The sequence below is a fragment of the Maniola hyperantus genome, chromosome 1 (genome assembly GCF_902806685.2).
Source record: "Maniola hyperantus chromosome 1, iAphHyp1.2, whole genome shotgun sequence".
In the NCBI taxonomy this organism is placed as follows: Eukaryota; Metazoa; Arthropoda; class Insecta; order Lepidoptera; family Nymphalidae; genus Maniola; species Maniola hyperantus.
The window spans coordinates 12,682,431-12,703,739 of NC_048536.1; the positions used below are offsets into that span (position 1 = coordinate 12,682,431).

The following is a 21,309-nucleotide window of genomic DNA, read 5'->3' on the forward strand; positions in this document are numbered from 1 at the left end:
CGTTTAAAATATTTTAATACCCTCTACATCAAGGCGATATTAATTTAGTACGCTTGAGTTGAACGGGCCGGGTGCCACCGATGGAATGTTAAATGACGGATTACCCGCTGCCGAGATGGAAAGATAACCGTTTCATATCTCGCTGATTCTATCATTGCCCTGCCCTTCATTACTTTACTAGCATCTTTAAATAGGTAGGTATTCATTTTATTGACTTATCCTAAAATACACCTATCCGTTATAATGTGTACGCGACAGGACGCACTTTGGCAATCGGGGAGGGAGCGCCCCGCACTGCAAAGTCATTTTATACTGACTTGGACCTTGGAAACCAGATACTAGACCTAGACAGTGATTATTGTCAGTATCACAAACAGCCGTTGAGGCTTTATATTATCTACTCTACTCTGTCAACGTTAGACGAAGTTACTTAGCAACAGTAGTCATGACTCTGTTGTCAAGAACTAGTTGTCATTTTCCTATATACATCCAATACATCGTTAATGTCTTTCGAGATCATTGTGCAATAAAGTTTTCTAAAGAGGAATGGTGAATATAACAGTGGATTTGGTGCGAAAGAAAGCAGAACATCATGATTGTTTGCTGGCCCCATTGGAAGAGATTGCTTTGCATCAAGAAAATATTGAAAAAATTGAAGATTTACAAGACTGGTGTCCAAAGCTCAGAATACTTTTAATGCAAAGCAATTTAATTTCAAAAATAGAAAATTTGAACAAATTAAAGCATTTAACTTATCTGAATTTAGCTCTTAACAATATTGAAGTGATCGAAAATCTGGAAAGATGTGAGTCGTTACGAAAATTGGATCTAACTCTTAACTTTATTGGAGATATCGTCAGTGTAGAGAGTCTCACGGATAACTACAATTTGGAAAACTTATATTTAACTGGAAATCCGTGTACGGACTACGAAAACTATCGTGATTTTGTAATCGGAACTTTACCTCAACTTAACTCACTTGACGGTAAAGATATTGAACGATCTGATCGCATTAAAGCTTTACAGAATCTTGCTATTATTAGATCTGATATAATATTTGAGCAAAACATTTATATATCTCAAAGGAAAGCTCAAAAATTACGCCTTGAAAAAGACATACAAGATAAATGGGAAAACATTTACAAGAACATGGATCAAGAGGAAAGAAATAAGAAATTTTGGGCTGAAAAAACAGAACACGCTCCTGAAGTCAGATATGAAATTGAACGTATGAGACAGCTAAAACTAAAAAGCTATGAGACGGACGTGAAAAAAGAAGAAAACCGAAAATATAAATTACTTACTGATGATGGCAGACCATTCAATATAAACCAACCAAAAATAGATTTTAAGTTTGGTGATGAAGAGCCAGATAAATATATTTTAGATTTAGCCGTGTACAAGCACTTAGACACTAGTCTACTTGATGTGGATATTCAGCCAAATTATGTGAGAGTTATAATCAGAGACAAAATATTTCAACTTCATCTTCCTGAAGACATAAATACAACCAACTCAAAAGCTGAAAGATCACAAATTACTGGACATTTAGTTATTACGATGCCGAAAGCAAATTTCATCATAAAGAAAAATGTTGTTCCAAAGAAAATTAAACAAATAACACAACTTTACACTGAACATAAATTAGAAGATTGTCAAGTTGGAATAGCACAATCAAAAAGGGAATTATTAGAAATAGGGCCTTTTGACAGCGTACTAGATTTTACAAAAATTACTCAACCAAAATCAAAACCTGACTACATAGACCCAAGATTGAAACTTGAGGGTAAACGACCCTCTCCAGACTTCGTTGACAACCCAGAAGTTCCTGAACTTATTTAATGTGTCAATAAGTTAATTTATGGAGTGTAAAATTATATATTATGTGGTATCTAAATATTTTACTCCTAGATAGTTGCATATGATGGTTGCATGTGTCAAGGTGAAAGATCTTTATGTAACTAATATTAATATATGAACTTAAATATGATTAAGTTGTAATACGCTAATATTTCCAGTACCTACTAACTATGTAGCATATTAGCACGATCCGCATTGCATACCTACTATTAACTCCAATTTTGTTAAACCCTGGAAATAAAACTTTTATCGATACGTTTAGGTAGGTAATTAAAAAGCTCTTAAAGTTTTATAACAAATCTAATATTAGGTATTTACATTTTAACATTTCTGGCATTTTTCCGTTTAAACTAGATTATTGACATATTCAGACATTTAGAAAAATTAATAATGCACCACAATTATAATTACATTAGGTTTAGGTATTTGTTACCGTTCATATTATATTGATAAATTATAATATTTAATACCGTGCACTGTTATATTATTACTACTTCTGAATAAAAATATATAATATTTAGGTACTTTGTTATATACCTACTTAGATCGGTATTGAGATTCCAGAATCATTTCAATTCGCCCTTCACAGATACACATTCACGCTTTACAAACACAAAATTTAATACAGCCTCTTATCCAATAGGTTTAACATATAATAACACAAAACAAACATACAAGTTCGTATTATATTTATATCACACTTAGTGCCGATTTCACTAACCTCGAGTGACGTTTAAACCGAGGAATAAATTGGGAGTAATGACTGTTTTGTTTTTGTATTGAAACCCTGCCAAAATATGAAATTTACTCTCGGATAAGACTCATGTTGCGTTGGTGAAATCGGCCCTTAAAAATTCAAAAGGTTGAATATAAATATTTGTAAATACAGAACTTAATTCCTCTATAGTACATTATTGTGGCTGTTTAGATCGTTGACTTTTTAAATCTGCCTTGTTTCGTTAGCGTCTATTAATGGAATACCATTGGTTTCAAGAGCTTTGACCATAAACGTATGGAAGCCGTCCACGTCACGCATTTCTTTGGAAGTAAATTTGGCTGATATCTGAAATCGACCGGCCCATGGTGGGGTGAGCTTGAACTGCGCTTCTGCGATGGCACCTGGAGCCACATTCTGTAATAAAAGCCGAATAATTTTAGCAGCTATGACTAAATGGGAAGTTAGGGATGGCTTAAAGCGAAAAAGGGGGAGACAACGGAAGTGCTGGGTTGATGACATAAAGCAGACGTCTGGGACACGAGACAACTATATGGTCCACTACGGACAAGAGAAGCTCAAAACAGACTCATTTGAAAACACCTGAAGGAGGTCTCTGCGTCAGAAGACTCGTTGATCGCAAAAGAAACCTAATTTGAATTAATTGTAATTTTTTATCCGTGAGAGCGTCGGGCGCGATCCCAGGAGACGCGGGTTTGATTTCTGCCGGTCCGCAATTTTTGATATACATTTAAAATTATTTATAAATTCCCTTAAAGTGTAGGTAAAAAACACTATAAAAATTATAAAAATATTTCTAGTATAATTTAATTTCATACCTCAGTAAGCTCAATCTTCATCTGCTTCTCAAGTCCCGTCCCTTGGATGTAGAACTTGCCATTCTTCAAAGGTATTGGCAAAGGATTCTCCACCTTCAGAATAACCGTGCACTCTTGCCGTGTTTCTGGTTTTCCGTCTATAGAAATCTTGATGTCAGGGTTCCGAACTCTGAAGTCGTCTTGTGCGAAATAATCGAAGTTCTTCTCTACGATCGTCGCCAAACACGCTATGTTGAAAGATGCCTGTGAAAGAAAATTTTAAAGTTAATAATAGACATGCAGTATAACCCCCGACTTGAATCCGCCGACGAGAAGCTGTGATAGCCTAGTGGTTAGGATGTCCGCCTTCTAATCGGAGGTCGGGGGTTCGATCCCGGGCACGCACCTCTAACTTTTCGGAGTTAAGTGCGTTTTAAGTAATTAAATATCACTTGCTTTAACGGTGAAGGAAAACACCGTGAGAAAACCTGCATGCCTGAGAGTTCTCCACAATGTTCTCAAAGGTGTGTGAAGTCTACCAATACGCATATACTAGTACTACTACACCTTACCTGGTCAACCAATTTCTTGTAATAATCATCGAATGTGACGTTGACTGTGATATTTTCCTTCGCCTCTGGCGCTACCACCTTATCGAACTCGTGCCTCTTGACTCCACTGCCCGTCACTCCCGTATAGGTCACCGTGTCCACCCGTAGCACTCCCTTTACGTGATACTGATCTATACTGGAACGATTCCTAATGTGCAGAACCTGGAACACAGAAAGTAAGTATAAGTACTAAGTATAGAACGCCACAGATCGAGATGTGGATGTGGCCCCTACGGTGACCCGGTGCGGGATAGCGTGGGTAACGTGCGGGGCATCCCCCCGCCTCATACCCCGATTGCTATCTCGACCTGTCGCGTACTTAATTTTCTACGTCGACGTCACTGCAAGCTTCATTATCAAACAAAAAACGTTTCTTATCTCTAATTAAGTTTCAGCTGTCTAAAAAAATTACGCGTTGAATTAAGAACGTCCTCCTTTTTTGAAGGCGGTTAAAAAATGGATGCACACGTTATTTTTTACTTACCACATTGAAGTCCTGGCCAATTTTGATATCATCTCTAAGTTCGAAATCGATAGTGACTTCATTGTAGGCATCATTGAGGTAGTATCTTGCGAAAATACTCTCAGATTTGCGGAGTGCTCTTTCCATAGTGTCGCGCTCTTCTCGCGTTCGTTCGGGGTACTTATATAGACTCGTGATATCCTGTGAAAGATAAATAATAAAATATAATAGCTACTATGTAGTTACCTAATATTTTGCAAATATTTACTTATTATTCTTACTTATTCGTTTCAAATAGCCTTGAGCTTTAGAAAAGCAGAGCGTGTGTTAAGAAAATTTGATAATAAAGTTAACCAGGCGTTACAAACAATAAAATACGAATAAGCTTCAAAAAAGTTAATACAGGTTGTATTGGTTAAAAATAATGGATAGTAATACATACCTCTCGTTCCATACGGCCAATTGCTTTTGTAGAAATATTTTGTCCAATTGATACTGTATCACGTGCTAAAAGTTTTAACGGTTGGATTTCACCGAAATATTTCCACAGAACCTAAAACAACAGTTAGATTTATTTTAATTTGAGAAAAAAAATATCGCAGAATGTGATAAAATATTGAACGATCATAACAAGGCTGTTTTCTTTTTTACAAAGTATTCAAGTAGGTTATTCATAAATTCATACCTACCTACCTATGTAAAATTAATAAATAAATAAATATCATTCATTCAGCCATAACAAAAAAGGACAGAGCTTCGTAGTGCTCAGGAACCAAGTAGCCGACCAAAGTTTATGCTTCTTGGTTCTTCGATACTCAGGTACCCACTTCTTAAATCTAGCTTAGTACCTATGTACATCAACTCTTTGATTTTCCGGGATTAAAAATTGCCTGTGTCAACTTCCAGGATGCAAGCTACCTTTGTACCATATTTCATACAAATCGGTCAAACGTACGGCCTTGAAAAATCCCGTGGGAACTCTTTCTTTTTCTGGGATAAAAGTAGCCTGTATGTCCGTCCCTGGGGTGTAAGCTAGCTCTGTACCAAATTTCATCAAAATCGGTTAAACTGTTGGGCATTTATATTATTATCAGTAATTAGTAATTAGTATTAGTATAAGTATATTAGTATGGATAGATTAGTATATATTAGTATGGACTATGGATGGATTAGTATATATTAGTATAGATGGATGTTTGTGTAAAAATATCATTATTTATTGAATTAAACGGGGCTCAGTATCCCACCTTGTCGGCGTTCACTTGCGCGAAGACATAGGTAGTATCGTATGGTTTCTGGATGTCACCATCACGCACTGCTCGTAAGGAGGCCGGTCCACAGCGATACACGTCCTCTGAGGTTTCTTGAGGCGTGGAGTCTATTGCTTGCCAGCCGCTATATTCGGCGCCTAGGTCAGGACGATCCATCCACACCTATAATTATAAATAGGACAAAAAGTTATACAAAGATACCCATCAGACACAAGTACACCGAGATCGTTGATTGAGGTACATCTACATAAGAGTATTTGACTATATCAAAAATAAATTATTTCTCAGTGATTATTAAATAGAGGATCTTCTAAAATAAGTAAAATCCACGCCCTTTGTTAGTTTTAAGTGTAAGAACCATTATCCAGTATAGTGTACAATTATCGATTAAACTAAAAAGACGTCACATTCCAGTATTTCATAGAATCTCGCATACTAAGTAAGCGCGCCTTTTGACGTTTGATAAAAAGTCACCGATTTGACTAGCTGTCAAATACCGTATTGTATGGAGTTTGAACTTTATTAGTAGATAAAAGATTTTCGACAATATCATCATCGTTAACCGATAGACGTCCACAGCTGGACATATGTCTCTTGCAAGAACTTCCACACACCACGCTCTTGCACCGCCTGATCCAGCGATGTCTGTCTACCTAGTGTGCAGGCTTCCAACGCTGCGCTTCCCGGTATGAGGGCGCCATTCTTGGCACCCCAACGTCTATCAGTTTTTCAAACTATGTGCCCTGCTCATTGCCACTTCAGCTTCGTACCCGCTTAGGCTAATATGTAGGTTAATCTCGTTCTCCTACGATAGACCCCAAGCTTAAATTTCTCCATCGTCCGCTGAGGGACTCTGAGCTTTTAATAGATAGTTAGCGACCATGTTCATAACCATTTTCCACAGTATACGATAGCGATAAAACTCTCGCAATGAAATAATCTATTGTTTATCATATTTTGTACATACCTACCAACTCTACTCTGTACTCTGCATTCCAGTATATTTTAACGGACCTCGAGCAAAATAGGTATCTATAATAATTGTATAATCTACCAAATCTTACGTAGCAAAATTTTTATCAGAATAATGTGTATGTGTTACGCTACCTAGTACCTACCCACTTACGCAAATAAAGCGTTCTTTCATTAATATGTACCTACCTAAACCAAGTTCAGTCAATGCTCTTACCAAGAATAGTTTTATATGAAACAGATGCAGCGAAACCGATAAAGTATAGCATTCTATTAATATTCGTTGCCAAACAATTTTATTGACTTACGTGATTGCTCTTAACCACTAAATAACGGCTCTATTAAGTTCTAAATACAGCTTACCTCATTCCAAACGTGGTAATTCCATACGGAGTCCCTTGTGAACTCTTCCAGGGTGTTGCCGTCCTCATCCTTGATGATGTCAATGGTTAGACTTCCCTGGCTGTCGTGTGCCGCGTCGTAACCTGTGATTGGTCTACATGGAATACCTAATACTCTGCAGACTGAAACAAATGAGTAATAGCCGTTGAAATATTTATTTCGTTTTTATCGACCACAAACTAAATCAAAAAAAATATCAAAATTTATTTATTTTATGTAGGACATACTACAACTAGTGTTTCTTATGCAGCGTTTGTGACTCTACCTCTGATTCGGAATAGAGAGTCTACTAAGGAAGAAACTCCGCAGTTGCTTAGTTCGATTCATAAGAATATAAATAGGTAATATTGAAATATTAGACGCAACACGTAATTTTAACTAGTTAGTTACCCATTATAGCAGAAGCAGCATTAATTTGTAAAAAAGTCTGTCACGTTCCATCATTTTTACCATCGTGGTTTCACAATTATAAGACATCACGATGTTCCGACTCAAAATCGTTTTGTAATACTTACCTACGTAGTTTTCTGGATCAATGTAGCTCTACCAGAATAGAAACCAGTCTCTAGTACCTATTATATGCAAAACTTTGGATTGGATGAACGTTGGATTGGAACTTACTTGTTGTCAAAACACCCGCATACACCCAACATTGCGCGTACTTCACTGGCTTCTTCTTTTCATAGTATTTCTGCAGGATGGCTAAAGATCCGACCCATTTGAGTGGGTGTGTGCCTCCACTGTAGTCGCTCAGCTCTGTGGCCCAGTTTCCGAACAAAATACCGTTGTCGTCTTGAACATTGACCGCGGCAGACAATGCTCGCACTGTTCTGATAGGATCTCCTCTCGCTCGGCCTTTAACCTGTAAGCAATTTAGCAATTTTTCCCTTAGGTAACTAAAAAGAACAAACTGCAAAAAATAATTTTGAGCTATCGCTAAAAACGTGAAAATTTTCAAAAATATTTCTGAAAAATAATGCTACTTTACTTAGGACCAAACTAAAAACGAATTTAAAATCTTAGTCCTACATAGCCTTTAGCATTATTTTGTAGAAACATTAATTTCCGAAAGTTCCCATAACTCAAAAAATATTGCTTGCAGGTGTAACAGCTTTTTAGATAAAAGACGGCATTAGGTATTTTATTATTTCTGTAGTTTTTGATATTAGATAATTGATAGAATGTATTAATATTTTTATCTACTATCTTTTAAAGCAGAATATAAGTACATAATAAGTAAATTGGTACAATAATGTTCGTAAAGGTAAAATTCCTTTCACTTCCTTGCGAATAGATAACGTTACTCACATTGATAACCTCTTCCCCATTTACCGAAGATAATGGAGTAATTGATGATTAATGCATAAAGTAGCAACCTAGATACATTGAAAGAAAATACCAACTAAGTAGCCATAGAATTTAGGACATTCAAAAAGCATTGGAAAATATTATTCTTGAAATGATATTCTTTTGCTTTGCCAATTTTTTTTGCGTCTTAAATCTAAATGCTTATTTCATAAAATATTTTAGGTACTTATAACAAAACAGCCCTCCAATTTTGAAACAAAAACTCATTCATTGTTATCGTAATCGACAGAAAATTCTGCCATTTGATTGGTTGATTCGATATTTCTATTTTTCACTGCCAATTAAGGGGCACCATTTGCTAGCGATCACACAATTGGGGGGCAGATCTTACCTTTCCAACCTCTCTGACTAGATATAGCGCGCATTCCAATATATCCTTCTCGTACTGCGCATAATTCCATGGCGTGGGTTTGATTCTATTGTACACTCCTCGGAACATGAGTCCACCGTCATCTTGCACGTACTCCTCGCGATGACTGTGACCTATATAGGAAAATCCATACTAATATTATTAATACGAAAGTGTGTCTGTCTGTTTGCTAGCTTTTCCCGGCTCATCATGTTATTTGAGATGCATCATTTTTCGGAAAGTTATGTCAAATTAAAATCTTACTGAGAATCAAAATTGGAACGACACCTGCACGCTTATCGGAATAACATCTTAGTAGGTTTGGAATGATTAAAAGTTCTATAAACAATTGAAAAATCGGAATTATAAAATCTAAATCAGTTTTGAGTGATTTTTGTAAAAAGTTGAATATTTGCATTAACATAAACATCAGATAGAAGTAATTCACCTGGCATGTAAACGCTATCATTCAAACACCAAGGATTGAACAGCACGTAAATAGGCAGTGGGTGTGTGTAACTGAGCGATCCACCCGCGTTCAATTTAGTATCAACGTCGAGACGCCAAGCAGCAACAATACAGTCTGCAGCCGGGGTCACCGCCACCATGAGATGCGAATCCATTTGACCTTCGTACACAGCATTCCATGCACCCGAGGTTTCCGATCCTTTCTCCAACATAGGTACAGCTGCCGACGTATCGTCGGATGGCCCACGTCTCTCCACATCTGTTGGAAAGCATTCCGTTTATATCTTTATCATACTATAAATAAACACTGACTCATTGCTGTAATTATTTATGTGCATATCAGCAAATTGATTCACCAAAGCTTCTCTTCAGCATCAAACTTCAATTATTTACAGACTGCACTCCAGAGTTAAAAACTGCAATGCTGCCGTCCTTTAACTAAAAAGCCGTTATTTGCAAAAAATATTTTTTGAGTTATCCTTATCACCTTTATACTTTACACCTAGGTACTGAGTTAGGTATATGAAGAATGCTACATAGGACTAAACTAAAGTCTAACTAAAAACCTTGGTCCTGAGTAGCATTCTTTTTAGGAATATAAGAAACATTTTAATGAGCCTCAATAGCTCAACGGTTAAGGCGTGGACTGAAATCCGAAAGGTCGGCAGTTCAAACCCCACCCGTTGCACTATTATCGTACCTACTCCTAGCAAAAGCTTTACGCTTAGTTGGAGGGGAAACGGGAATATTATTCATGATTAGCATGACAGAATGAAAATTCTGAGATCAGAATTCATGTTCAATCACATATTATTTTCAAAGAGACAATAACTTAATGCTAATGTTAGTTTTTGTCCCATAAAAATTAATAGGACACAACGGGCCATAATTCAAATTTCTTGCATCCAAGCTATGGTCAAAAACATCCCAGTCTTGATAATCATTTATTTTAAGAATTTTATTTTTACCCATTTAATCGTAGTTTTGTAGATACATAGTAACTAATTAGGTAACTATACCTACCTACCTTATTTAACTAGGTTCATGACTCATAGTCCATCCATACTCCATAGACCTTAGTTAAATTTAATTTAGTCGTACCTGCATTGATTTATGAGGGTTCCGTACCTCAAATAAAAAAAAGGAACCCCTATAGGATCACTTCTTTGTCTGTCTGTCGTGTCTGTCAAGAAACCTAGAGGGTACTTCCAGTTGACCAAGAATCATGAAATTTGGCACGTAGGTATAGGTCTTATAGTAAACGTAAGGGGAAAATCAGAAAACCGTGAATTTGTTGTTACACCCCAAAATAATAACATCTGTTCATGAACAAATAATTAGTATTTTCAACTTTCAAAGTACCTAAGATTAATATACCAATCGGGGTATCATTTATGAAAGGGCTTTACCTGTACATTCTAAAACAGATTACATTTATTTTTATGCCAAATAGTTTTTGATTTATCGTGCAAAATGTCGAAAAAATACGACTGCAGTGCGGAACCCTCGCTGCGCGAGTCTGACTTGCGCTTGGCCGGTTTTTTATTAATATAATTATTCGTAATAATCAATAGGCATACCTGACACATAGAAGATGAAGGAAACAGCATCTCGGTTAGCATCGTACGGCCGGCTTAACAGAATATCCAATTTGAAGGCCTGACCTCGTCTCACAACCAAACACTTGTCAACGTCTCTTGTCATGAGATTGAATTTATTTGTATGATGATTTTCCCCATTAGTTTCGACGCAGAAGTCGATACCTTGCACTGCGAGGACGCCTTGTCTCGTTCCGTCGATGACATCTGAATAAACAATTAAATATGTATTAGTAGTAAGCAAAATACATCTAATTAAAGTGATCTTAAATAAACATGACTAACACAATATAGTACGCGACAGGTCGAAATAGCAATCAGGATAGGGATGCCCCGTACACCCGCACTTCCTTGCGCTAACCCGGCACGGAAAAGCGCGGGTGATGACGTGGGGGTGTGCTGGGTGCCCCCCGCCTCATGCCCCGATTGCCATCTCGACCTGTTGCGTACTATACTAGGATTTGTATTTTTTTTAAAGTGATAAAGCTGATATCGCTATCTATTAGTTATAATATGTTATTTATTAAGCGATCACTTAAAAATCAATACGTTCTCTCAATTATTATGTATTAATATTCGGAATTTTCTTAAAATCTAATATTCTGATATGACGTAACATGAAAAATATGTTCGGTTTTCTTTAATCATTTCTCGTCATCGCTAAAAATTTTCGCGCCTTGCAAGTTTGGGTTCGAGCCAAGTAAATTAACCACAAACGAATCACGCTAACTTTATCGACAGATAACTAATAACACAAAATATTTTTTCATTCTTAGCATTTCAAACATTTTTCTGAAAGTAAGTAGAGATAATTTTGAGAGCACTTAAATGGCGCAGACTTTCAAGATGTCTTTGATCTTTGAGGTTTACCTGGTTGAAATGGTATAATGATGTACTTCTGTCGTCCCCCAAACCAATGCCTCCACAAGTTCTTAATGTACTCCATTCTGATAATTTAAAATACACTTAACGCGCTTTTAACTTTTTTTTCAATCAATCATAATTATTTCAGAACGCTATACTTTTATCATCTTTATCGATTCGAACGTTATTTGGTAACTACACGATTCGGTTCTAGAGGATGCTAATTGATTGAACAAACGTGTAGTTCCTCATAAATGCCGTCATGGACTGTTAGTTGCCGCTCTAGGCTCCATCTATAATACTCCTACTTCTCGGTGATGTCACGAAGTAAACATGGCTGAAAGTGCTACAATGCAATACTCTTGAATCTATTCATTGACGGAACTCAGAGATTACTCATGTCTCCTAATGAAAATTATGACCAAAAAAGTAATTCCAAAGATCCTGAGTCACAAGGAGTAGGTAAATAAATCTGAAGCGGTGTCAAATGGTTTTCATAAAGATTGAAATCTATCTGGAAATAGGCAATCGGAAATTGAGTTTGCCATGGTGTTTGTCGGTCTAATCCATACTAATATTATAAATGCGAAAGTGTGTCTGACTGTCTGTCTGGTTTTCACGGCTCAACCGTTCAACCGATTTTGACGAAATTTGGTACAGAGATGGCTTACATCCCGGGGAAAGACATAGGCTACTTTTTATCCCAGAAAATTGAAGAATTCCCACAGGATTTTAAAAACCTAAATCCATCATCATCATCATCTAGTAGGTACATAGTTACTAAAGATGTACTTAAAGGGTTCTCTGTCTGGACCTCGATAGCATGGACAAGTACAATGCAAGACAATGGTTAACTGAACATTAATGTTTATAAAATATAAACATTTTTTATTCAATATACTTAATTTACTTTTGAATTCTCAAATGCATCTACCTACCATTGGTTCGGAATTATGCCTTTCCTACCAAGAAGAACCAACAAGAAACCGATTAAACGGATGAACCGTTTAACTGATTTTCACAAAATTTGATACAAGAGATAGCTTGCACACCGGAGATGGACATAGGCTACTTTTTTCCGGAAAATCAAAGAGATGGAAGAGATTTTTAAAACACCCTAAATTCACGCGGACGCGAACGGAATCGCAGGCATCTGCGTCTGTTTTTCTTTAGAAAAGTCTTGCATGCTAGTGGAACTTAAAATAAAATTATTTTAGGAAATGCCATCATCAGTTATTAACTAACTGGAACTTGGTACGGTATGTCTGTAGCGATTTTCAAGAAATATACTAAAAAAGGCCTTACCTTAAGAAAAGATTATAAATATGCAACTATTTGCCTTCCATGTTAAAAGATGTTGAGATCACTCATTTGTAGACTTGATTTATAGTATATCGCCTACTATCTTGCGCTTGTCCTCGAGGCATAACGAACAAAGCTGACCCTTTCATGACCATAGGTCAATTAGTACCATTCAATCGTAATATATCTCAATTTGGCATCAATGATTTTTTTTTCTTACTAGGAAATTGTAGTTTGGTAAGTCATTTTTCAAACAAAATTTACTTTTCGGTACATATGTATTTCTGCCTGTGTGGTTTGATAAAAATTTGGGTTATAAAGTACACAGGTAAGCAAGTAAGTATAGGAGAAGATCGTATTTTTTCCAATATGATGCTTTTATACCTACTTCATTTTAATTGAAAAGTTTAGTTTAGGATATTTCCAAAATGCCTGATTTGAGATGACCAAAAAAATCGTTCGGCACGATCTTATACAGTTTAATATGGCATTAATTACCTACTAGCGTGGGTGAAAACATCTATATCTGGATGCATAAACTATCCAATCAAGGCCTGACTGGCAGAGTTAGGTTTCCCACGCACGCGTAGGTTTCTGCATACTGCATAGGCAACAGGTAAGATCATCACAGTAATAATACCTAGATCTTTTAACAAAGTAACAAAAAAGTTAATTTTTGTTTAGCTAAGATTTCAATTCAAGTAGGCAGGCAAATCCAAGACATGACTTGATTTTTAGGGTTCCTAACCTCAAAAGGAAAAACGGAACCCTCATAGAATCCGACCCTCATAGACAGACAACAAAGTGATCGTATAAGGGTTCCGTTTTTCCTTTTGAGGTACGGACCCCTAAAAACTTATGACTTTGAACCAAAGCCTTGTGACTACCTTCACTGCATCTCGCGTATGGAATGGAACCCTAAATCCTCTGACACTTGGTACGGTGGTACGGTCAGACGTCCACTGCTAAACATAAAGATCTCTTGTAGGGATTTCCACACGCACTGGTCCCTGCAACTCGTTTGATATCGTCTGTCCACCTACTGGGCGGTCTTTCAACACTGCGCTTTCCGGTGCGAGGCCGTCGCCATTCGAGCACCTAATGTCTATCAGTTTTTCGAACTATGTGGCCTGCCCATTTCTACTTCAGGTTCAGCTTCGTAACTCTTTGAGCTATATCGGTTAGATACAATCTGCTCTACCGATTTCCTCATTTTTGATTTGACCACGTATAGAAACTCCAAGCATAGCTCTTTCCAACGTTCGCTAAGTGACACTGAGCTTTCTTATAAAACAAAGAGAAAAATGAATTTCTTATCTATCCTATCTAATTTTCAGATTGTTGGAATAAGCGGATGTACCTAATCCGAACTAATCAATCAATTACCAATCAGACTCTTTCAAGCCTTACAAGATAAGTAAATATATACCTACCACTATAATCTGTCACCGGAGAAGTAAAGTTATCATAATATAAGTCCTTTAAGTCTAGCATTCTTTCTGATGTCACATTGTAATTTAAACTTTATATCCAATGCATAGGATTGAAGGTCCCGTTAAAGGAAGATCATTCAGATGTAGGTATGTAGGCTTCGCGCGTGCACCGGTTCACCTTGAACGGCATGCGCACGACCACGCATTTCATTTTTCAAGTTACTGGACCAGACTAGTTTCCCGCCAGAATTCATCACTTGTTTATGGCTACACATATTTTTTACGCATGTCAGCTGATCAGGTATCTGAGGTCAAGTTCGTCATCGCTCGAACTATACAATTTTTACAATTTTGATAAAATAAATAAATAAATATATGTGAATAATAACGATATTTCCAATTCCTATTCCTACGCCGATTTGATTATGTTTGAGGAATGTTTCTGTTATTTTATTTATTGTTGGTTTTGTTATTTTTTTTTTTTAATATTTTTTAAAAATATGATTATAATGACTCAGCTCAAGACACCCACATTTACACTCTAACTGTCATTTACTCACACTGCCTAGACAAACGAGCTGGTCTACTCTCTAGGAGACTCGACATCTACAAGGTAAGTGATATTGCCTATGCACGTCTCTATTTCTCCACAGATCGATCAGCCGATTTGGTTGTTAGTGCGACCCTGCCCCTAGCCTGTCTGGGCGCGGTCCTGCTCATGGGCCCCAGGACCCGGGCTCCATTGTGGGGACAGGCAGAGGCCGTAACACGATAAATAAATGAACGTTAACGATATTTTGGCTTTTCCTCCATTTTCTGAATAGCATAATATAAATGTTTATCTATCTGTCATGTCTTTTTTAACAAACCTATAGGTGTAACATTATGTAGGTATCTATTTCTGAATCTCTAGTTGTTTTCCTAGAGAATTTTCCAAGTTTTAAGTCACAATAACATACATGCCTTTAGCTAAAGATTCCGGATGTAGAGCTCGGGTTAGATCACTTTTATGATAGGTAACTACCTACTAGCTTTTTCCGCGATTTCGTCCGCGAATTTAAGTATTTTGTGTTAAAGCAATAGGTATAATAGTAAATCTGAAATTGTCAAGACAAGGTGTTTCTGCGTAAATGTAAATTGATTACGCAATTCCTCACATATTTAGACCAGTGCCAGTGCTAAGAATTAAAGCAAACTATTGGTGTCGAAACCATTGAGATATCCACGAAAACGTCAGAAAACCGCGAGTGTTTTATTTTTGGCCAACATCAAAGGACAGAGGTTCGTAAATTTCATTGTGATTTTTATTCGTTTGTCTCACATTGTCATTAGCTTCGTACAATAATGCATGAATAATGCAGACTATAACATATTACATAAATCGTTGTTTATGAGTAGATTTATAGACAAACTGTTTTAACTAAATAGGTACACCGTACGACACGATATTTTTAGTTCTTTTTCAATAGCCAGGCAAGTCCCAAATGTAGACCAAAACGACGTTATGAGCCTCTAAAACTAAAATACTCAAGTTAGCGCTATACTTATACGTATAATTTAAATATATATGAGATAATGAATTTAGAATACCTACGTAGAACATGGGGCAAACTGACTATGGCACATTAGCTAACTCCGATACCTCTAAGACCGAAGCATGTGCATCTGCACAGGGTTCGGTTATGCATCCAGTTACGGACTCGATTCAATGTTGTTTATCCAGCTCAATCTATTACACTGCAGAGGAAATCAATCTTTTTCAAGAATAGATAGGTAAGTAGATCCCTTTCAACAATTTTAATACTACACTCCGATTAATTATTTTATCTCACACTGACACGAAGTTCAAGAATTTAATGACATTGATTATGTAAGTACCTATAGCCTAGGTATTTATTGCTTTATGTTCTATTACAGGTATTTTTTGTATCATGTTATAGCTAAGCTAAGTGGGTATTAAGTATCGAGTATCTACATATTCTTCTTAACTACTTATTACGATTTTCCTTGTCTCTATTAATCCTATGATTTAAAGACTTGGACACATATAATTTTGTATAATTCTAGGATAAGAACGCTCATTTACCGTGTGCCAAACACCACAATCTACTAACGAACGGGACTAACTGACATTGCTTTGAAAGTGTCCAAGGTTGAAATGGGCAGGACATATCGTTGTTGTTCTGCTTCTGAGGCAGGACATACAGATGGACAGATGGACCTCTTTGCTAAAGAGAAACGTTGGAAGTCAACCATCTGTACGTTCGACGACATCACCAAGCTTGTGCGAAAAACCTCGCCCAACATCGGAAAGAATGACATACAGGTGAGGAGGCCTATGTCCAACAATGGATAAATAAGGGCTGACAAAGAAAAAGGAACAATTCTTTAAAATCAAAAACCGACTTCAAAAACGACGACGACGAACACTAAAACAAAAAATATTTACTACCGAATATATTATGGATACAAGAGTTAAAATAATATTATTGGATTCGGTGCCAATGAGGTGCCGTTGTGGAGTTTCAAAAAACAAGTGTAGACGATTTGCGCAGCTAATAATTATTATTGGCGCCGGCTCCAAAATCCATACCTAATAAGTATATAATAATATAATTTTTATAAATTTTAGTGTTCGTGGTCAGGTATTTGAAGTCGGTTTTTTTTTTTGAAAAAAAAACTATTTCACAATTTTTAGTGGCATCACGTATTAAAATATGCTATGTTTGGTTGAAAACCTAGTGTTTATTAAGCTATTAAGTACACTTTTCGTGAGCAATTTACTCTTATCCGTGGAGGAGTTCCACTTCTTCGAAGATATTCATCAAATCTTCACCAAATTTATATGGAACCACCTGGGAAGTATACCCTTTCAAACAAAAAAAGAATTTTCCAAATCGGTCCAGGCGTCTTCGATTAATCCTCCCCCTTTTTTGAAGTCGGTAAAAAAGGATAAGATTTTTTCTTTACGTCAAGCCATAGGATATAGGTTTTGATATTTGGGAGGTGATCGCATTCCACTAGACCGACAAACACTAGCTGTGAGAGCCACAAGAGCGCACGTAACGCCTTTCCCAATAGGTACCTACTGAAAACGCTACTGAAGGATTAGGCTGCATCGACCACATCGAAGAAGTGCTGATCTGTGTCAACCTAGACTTCATGGCATACCATAAAGTCCAGGTCAGCACTTATACGGGAGTAAGTAACTAGATAAGTATATATACCTATTATCGCGATTTTCCTAAACTGAACTGAATATTGAACCTGGGACAAAACAATCCCCGACAATGACGATGTCGTAGATCTTAGTCCCTTGTTCTTGTTTTCTAGACAGATGTCAGATGAATACGAACAGCGAGAGACTGACAGCGAAGGCTTAGCAATAGGGTCCCGTTGGCACTCTTTGGGTACGGAACCCTAAAAATGATTTTCATATATTATGACTTATTATGTCCGGACAACATATGGAAAACAGCTGATGCATCAGACTTATTGTTATGAAAATAGTTGTAAGTAGGTACTTACTGACACCGGTATCCAACTGCGGAGGCCGTGGAAGATCTTTTAGGTCATAAGAATCAGCTCTCCGATGTCCGCAGCATCCGCACCGAGGCGGGCACCACATCGCGAGCTTACTCTTCACTGCACCCATCTCACTTATCAACAAATCATGGATCCCAAGATTTAATTAACGATTGTTTTAAGATTACCACTTTAACACTAATTATCAAGATTTCATATCAAACGCTTAGATCATCTTTTGAACCACTGAAATTCACACAACGTTTGAACAGTCTAGTCGGCCATGAGTAAACAAAGGCTAAATTAGTGGTGGCCAAAACAACATAACCCACTTAAAAATTATTAATATCCAATTAATGGTATAATGCCGATTAACACAATCGACGCGTGCGTTCTACTCGCGAGCTTCGATTCATCTGATCAGTTAATTGTGGACTGTGCAGTGCCATCCTTGGTACCTTAATACCTATAAAATTATTCATACGTGACCTCTTATCAGGTCGTGGGTTTAGGCAAGGGATGGCTCAACAAAGTACAACGTAATATTGAATCATAATCCATCACTATATTAGTCACCGAGGTCGGTGTACTCGGTAGGTACTCGGTGGCATTTCACAGGTCCCTTGGTATGTCAAGGATACAGGGGCTTGCGGTCTTAAGAAGTTCAGGTCATCAAGCTTACCTCACACCTTCCTAATAAGGTTAGGTAGAAGAGCATTCCAATATTATGACAATACCAGTGATTTAGAGCTACGAGTAGAGTGGAAAAATTAGATGGACGTTCAAGCTTTGAGAACATTATCTTTGGAGTTGTGTGGCATACCTACCGTACCTAGCCTTTTTTATACCGTTACAAGTTTCTGACCTGGTAGTAAGAGATGATGCAGTCTAAGATGGAGGATTTAAATTAACTTCCCACTTACAGAACTGCATTATGCTTTGCTTCGGTGTGGTCCCTCGAGTTTTTCTTTCTCTCTCTCTTTTCTTCCTTAGTAGATAACTTTTTTTTCTTCTCATCATGATTGCCCTCAACGTCTAGCTTTACCTTTGACACTCATCAGTCGTCTAAATTGTTTATGTACTGACACTGCAATGTTACTTGGGTATGTACTTATCTACATGCTTACTACATGACATAATATCTACCTAATGTTGTGTATTGAATCATACCTAGGCCCTAAATTCTGTAGTTACTGTTATCTAGATGGGTAGATCTACCTATTCAGATCCAAGAATAAAGAGGATTTCCAAAAAAAACCGGGTTACTTAATTTATTACTACTAGGTACCTACCTACTTGTTTATCTCATAATGGTGAAGAGCATTTTACTAGAAACAATTGAATCCTAGGTACTTATTTTCAAATCATACAATAGGTAGGTACCTATAGTCCGCGACAGGTCGAGATGGCAATCGGAGTATGAGTCGGAGGTACGCCCCGCACTCCCGCATGACACCAGCGCTATCCAGCACCGGGGTAGTGCGGGTGTGCTGGGCGTCCCCACCCCGAAAACCATCTCGCGTACTATACCTACAGTCCGCGACAGGTCGAGATGGTAATCGGGCTACGAGGCGGGGGGACGTCCCGCGCACCCGCACGCATTGATGTTGGAAAAGCCACCCATGCCCGCACGTCACCCGCGCTCGCTCGCAGCGGGTTAGCTTGGAGGCTGTGCGGGTGTGGAAGGCATTCCTTCCCCGATTGCTATCTCGACCTGTCGCGTAAAGAACTGAAATCTATTCTGATCTTACGAGATCAGGAACCATTGTATAAGATATTAAATTAGATAACAGGTAACAATGTTTGATAACGTGATACATCCACAAAGTATACACACGATTATGTTAATTTACTACTCCGTGACATCACCCAAACAGCATCGAGCGACACATATGATGTCAATGGCAACTTACGCCGAAGGTCTCATGATAGCTGTTTACCTTTTAATTAAACGTGAATGAAATTCCTTAGACTTGAATGGTTACCGATTTTCCTGTAAATGGGTTCGACGTAATCCTCGTGCCATTTTCACTACTAAGTAATACATTTTCCTTGAAATTATAATATAATTTAACAAGAACTTTGAGTTACGTTAGTGTGGTTTGTGCTATGATTTTGTAGTAGGTAAGTTATTTTATTAAGTACCAAATACATAAATCAGTAAATGGCATTGTAGAGTTGACGTATCTTCTAACCTCCCGTTCCTACTTAATACTTATCGTTTGTAGGGTCCGGATTGAAATTGGATGTCCAGTGGCAGAACATTTTATATGAAGCTATTCACACTTGTCGGAAACCGATTTTGTGTCAACTCAAAATGTACTGCCACTGGAACATCAAGCCACAAAAGACGACAAGTGGGAACGGGGGGGGGGGGGGGTAACATAACTTCCCTCATAGTGACTCCGCTTTCCTTGAAATATTTATCATAAACATAACAAGAACTTTGAAATTTGAATCACGTTTTGCGATGATTTTACAGTAATGTTTAGATATTTTGGGTTTTCTGCCGAAATTTTATAGTAGGTATCTACCTAGGGAAAAAGAAGACGAGAAAATGCCCTTTAATTTGATTTTCAGAAATTCCTCCTGAGCGAAGCAGGGGCGGTCCGCTATTTCATACTAATATCGATTATATTATGGGTATCACTACCCATATTATAAATGCGAAAGTGTGTTTGTTTGTTGGTTTGCCCTACAATCACGTTACAACGGAGCAACGGACGACTTGATTTTTTGCATGGGTACTTACAGTTGAGAGTGACATACTAAGTTCTACTTTTTATCAAGAAAACTAATGAATTCCTGTGGAATTTTAAAAACCTAAACACACGCGGACGAAATCGCGGGCATCAGCTAGTCAGCTAGTGATGTATAAAAATAATATTTATAACTACATACCTTCAAAACAAATTCCTCGGAGGGTTCAGTGGACTGTATATTTTCTTGATCACAATTATTATTCACTATTTTCAGGTTCACAGTACTTCAAGTTCTAGTTCTTCTCAGTTCAAAGGCAAGAGGCGAAGTGATTCTTTACAATAAAATCGATCTTATATCTAATTCTCCCACTCGGCAAGCGCATACGGTCATACCGAGCGGGAGACAAGGCGATCGCGGGTGGTGAAGGCGTAGCGGGGCACGGGGGTGTCAGCAGCCGACCAATCAGGGTCAGTCATTGCCGGCGCTGCGCATGGCTCGAAGCTCCTGTCCGCAACATTTCTCCCCTCAGCATAGCTCTTGCGTTGCTTCCTTTTCCTCGTCAGGACGGTGAGCTTCTTCTTGGATCG

The 21,309-nt window shown here is 37.5% G+C and overlaps 2 protein-coding genes across 3 annotated transcripts; one reads left to right on the forward strand and one right to left on the reverse strand.

The window, feature by feature from the left end:
- The first annotated feature begins 497 nt into the window (after nt 1-497).
- tilB (touch insensitive larva B) lies at nt 498-1,863 on the forward strand. Its single transcript, XM_034970664.2, has one exon. It carries the CDS (start codon nt 547-549, stop codon nt 1,840-1,842), a length of 1,296 nt encoding a protein of 431 aa, XP_034826555.1. The 5' UTR covers nt 498-546; the 3' UTR covers nt 1,843-1,863.
- Nucleotides 1,864-2,145: 282 nt separating this feature from the next.
- On the reverse strand, nt 2,146-18,447 carry LOC117983862 (annulin-like). Of its 2 annotated transcripts, none has more exons than XM_034970493.2 (12): nt 18,023-18,447; nt 10,878-11,102; nt 9,278-9,556; nt 8,812-8,963; nt 7,734-7,974; nt 7,074-7,234; nt 5,715-5,900; nt 4,910-5,020; nt 4,489-4,668; nt 3,966-4,166; nt 3,415-3,657; nt 2,146-2,992 (listed from the first exon to the last, which is right to left on the reverse strand). In XM_034970493.2, exons 1-12 carry the CDS (start codon nt 18,147-18,149, stop codon nt 2,801-2,803), a joined length of 2,298 nt encoding a protein of 765 aa, XP_034826384.1. In that variant the 5' UTR covers nt 18,150-18,447; the 3' UTR covers nt 2,146-2,800. The 2 variants fall into 2 exon arrangements, with proteins under 2 accessions (XP_034826384.1, XP_034826391.1); XM_034970500.2 differs by lacking the exon at nt 18,023-18,447 and adding an exon at nt 11,766-12,041.
- Nucleotides 18,448-21,309: the final 2,862 nt, after the last annotated feature.

Coding starts and splice junctions, on each gene's coding strand:
- tilB (XM_034970664.2), top strand. CDS start 547: ATGGTGAATATAACAGTGGATTTGGTGCGAAAGAAAGCAGAACATCAT.
- LOC117983862 (XM_034970493.2), bottom strand. CDS start 18,149: ATGGGTGCAGTGAAGAGTAAGCTCGCGATGTGGTGCCCGCCTCGGTGC. Junction 4,669..4,909: donor TTGGCCGTATGGAACGAGAG/GTATGTATTACT, acceptor TATCTTTCACAG/GATATCACGAGTCTATATAA. Junction 3,658..3,965: donor ACAAGAAATTGGTTGACCAG/GTAAGGTGTAGT, acceptor TTTCTTTCACAG/GCATCTTTCAACATAGCGTG.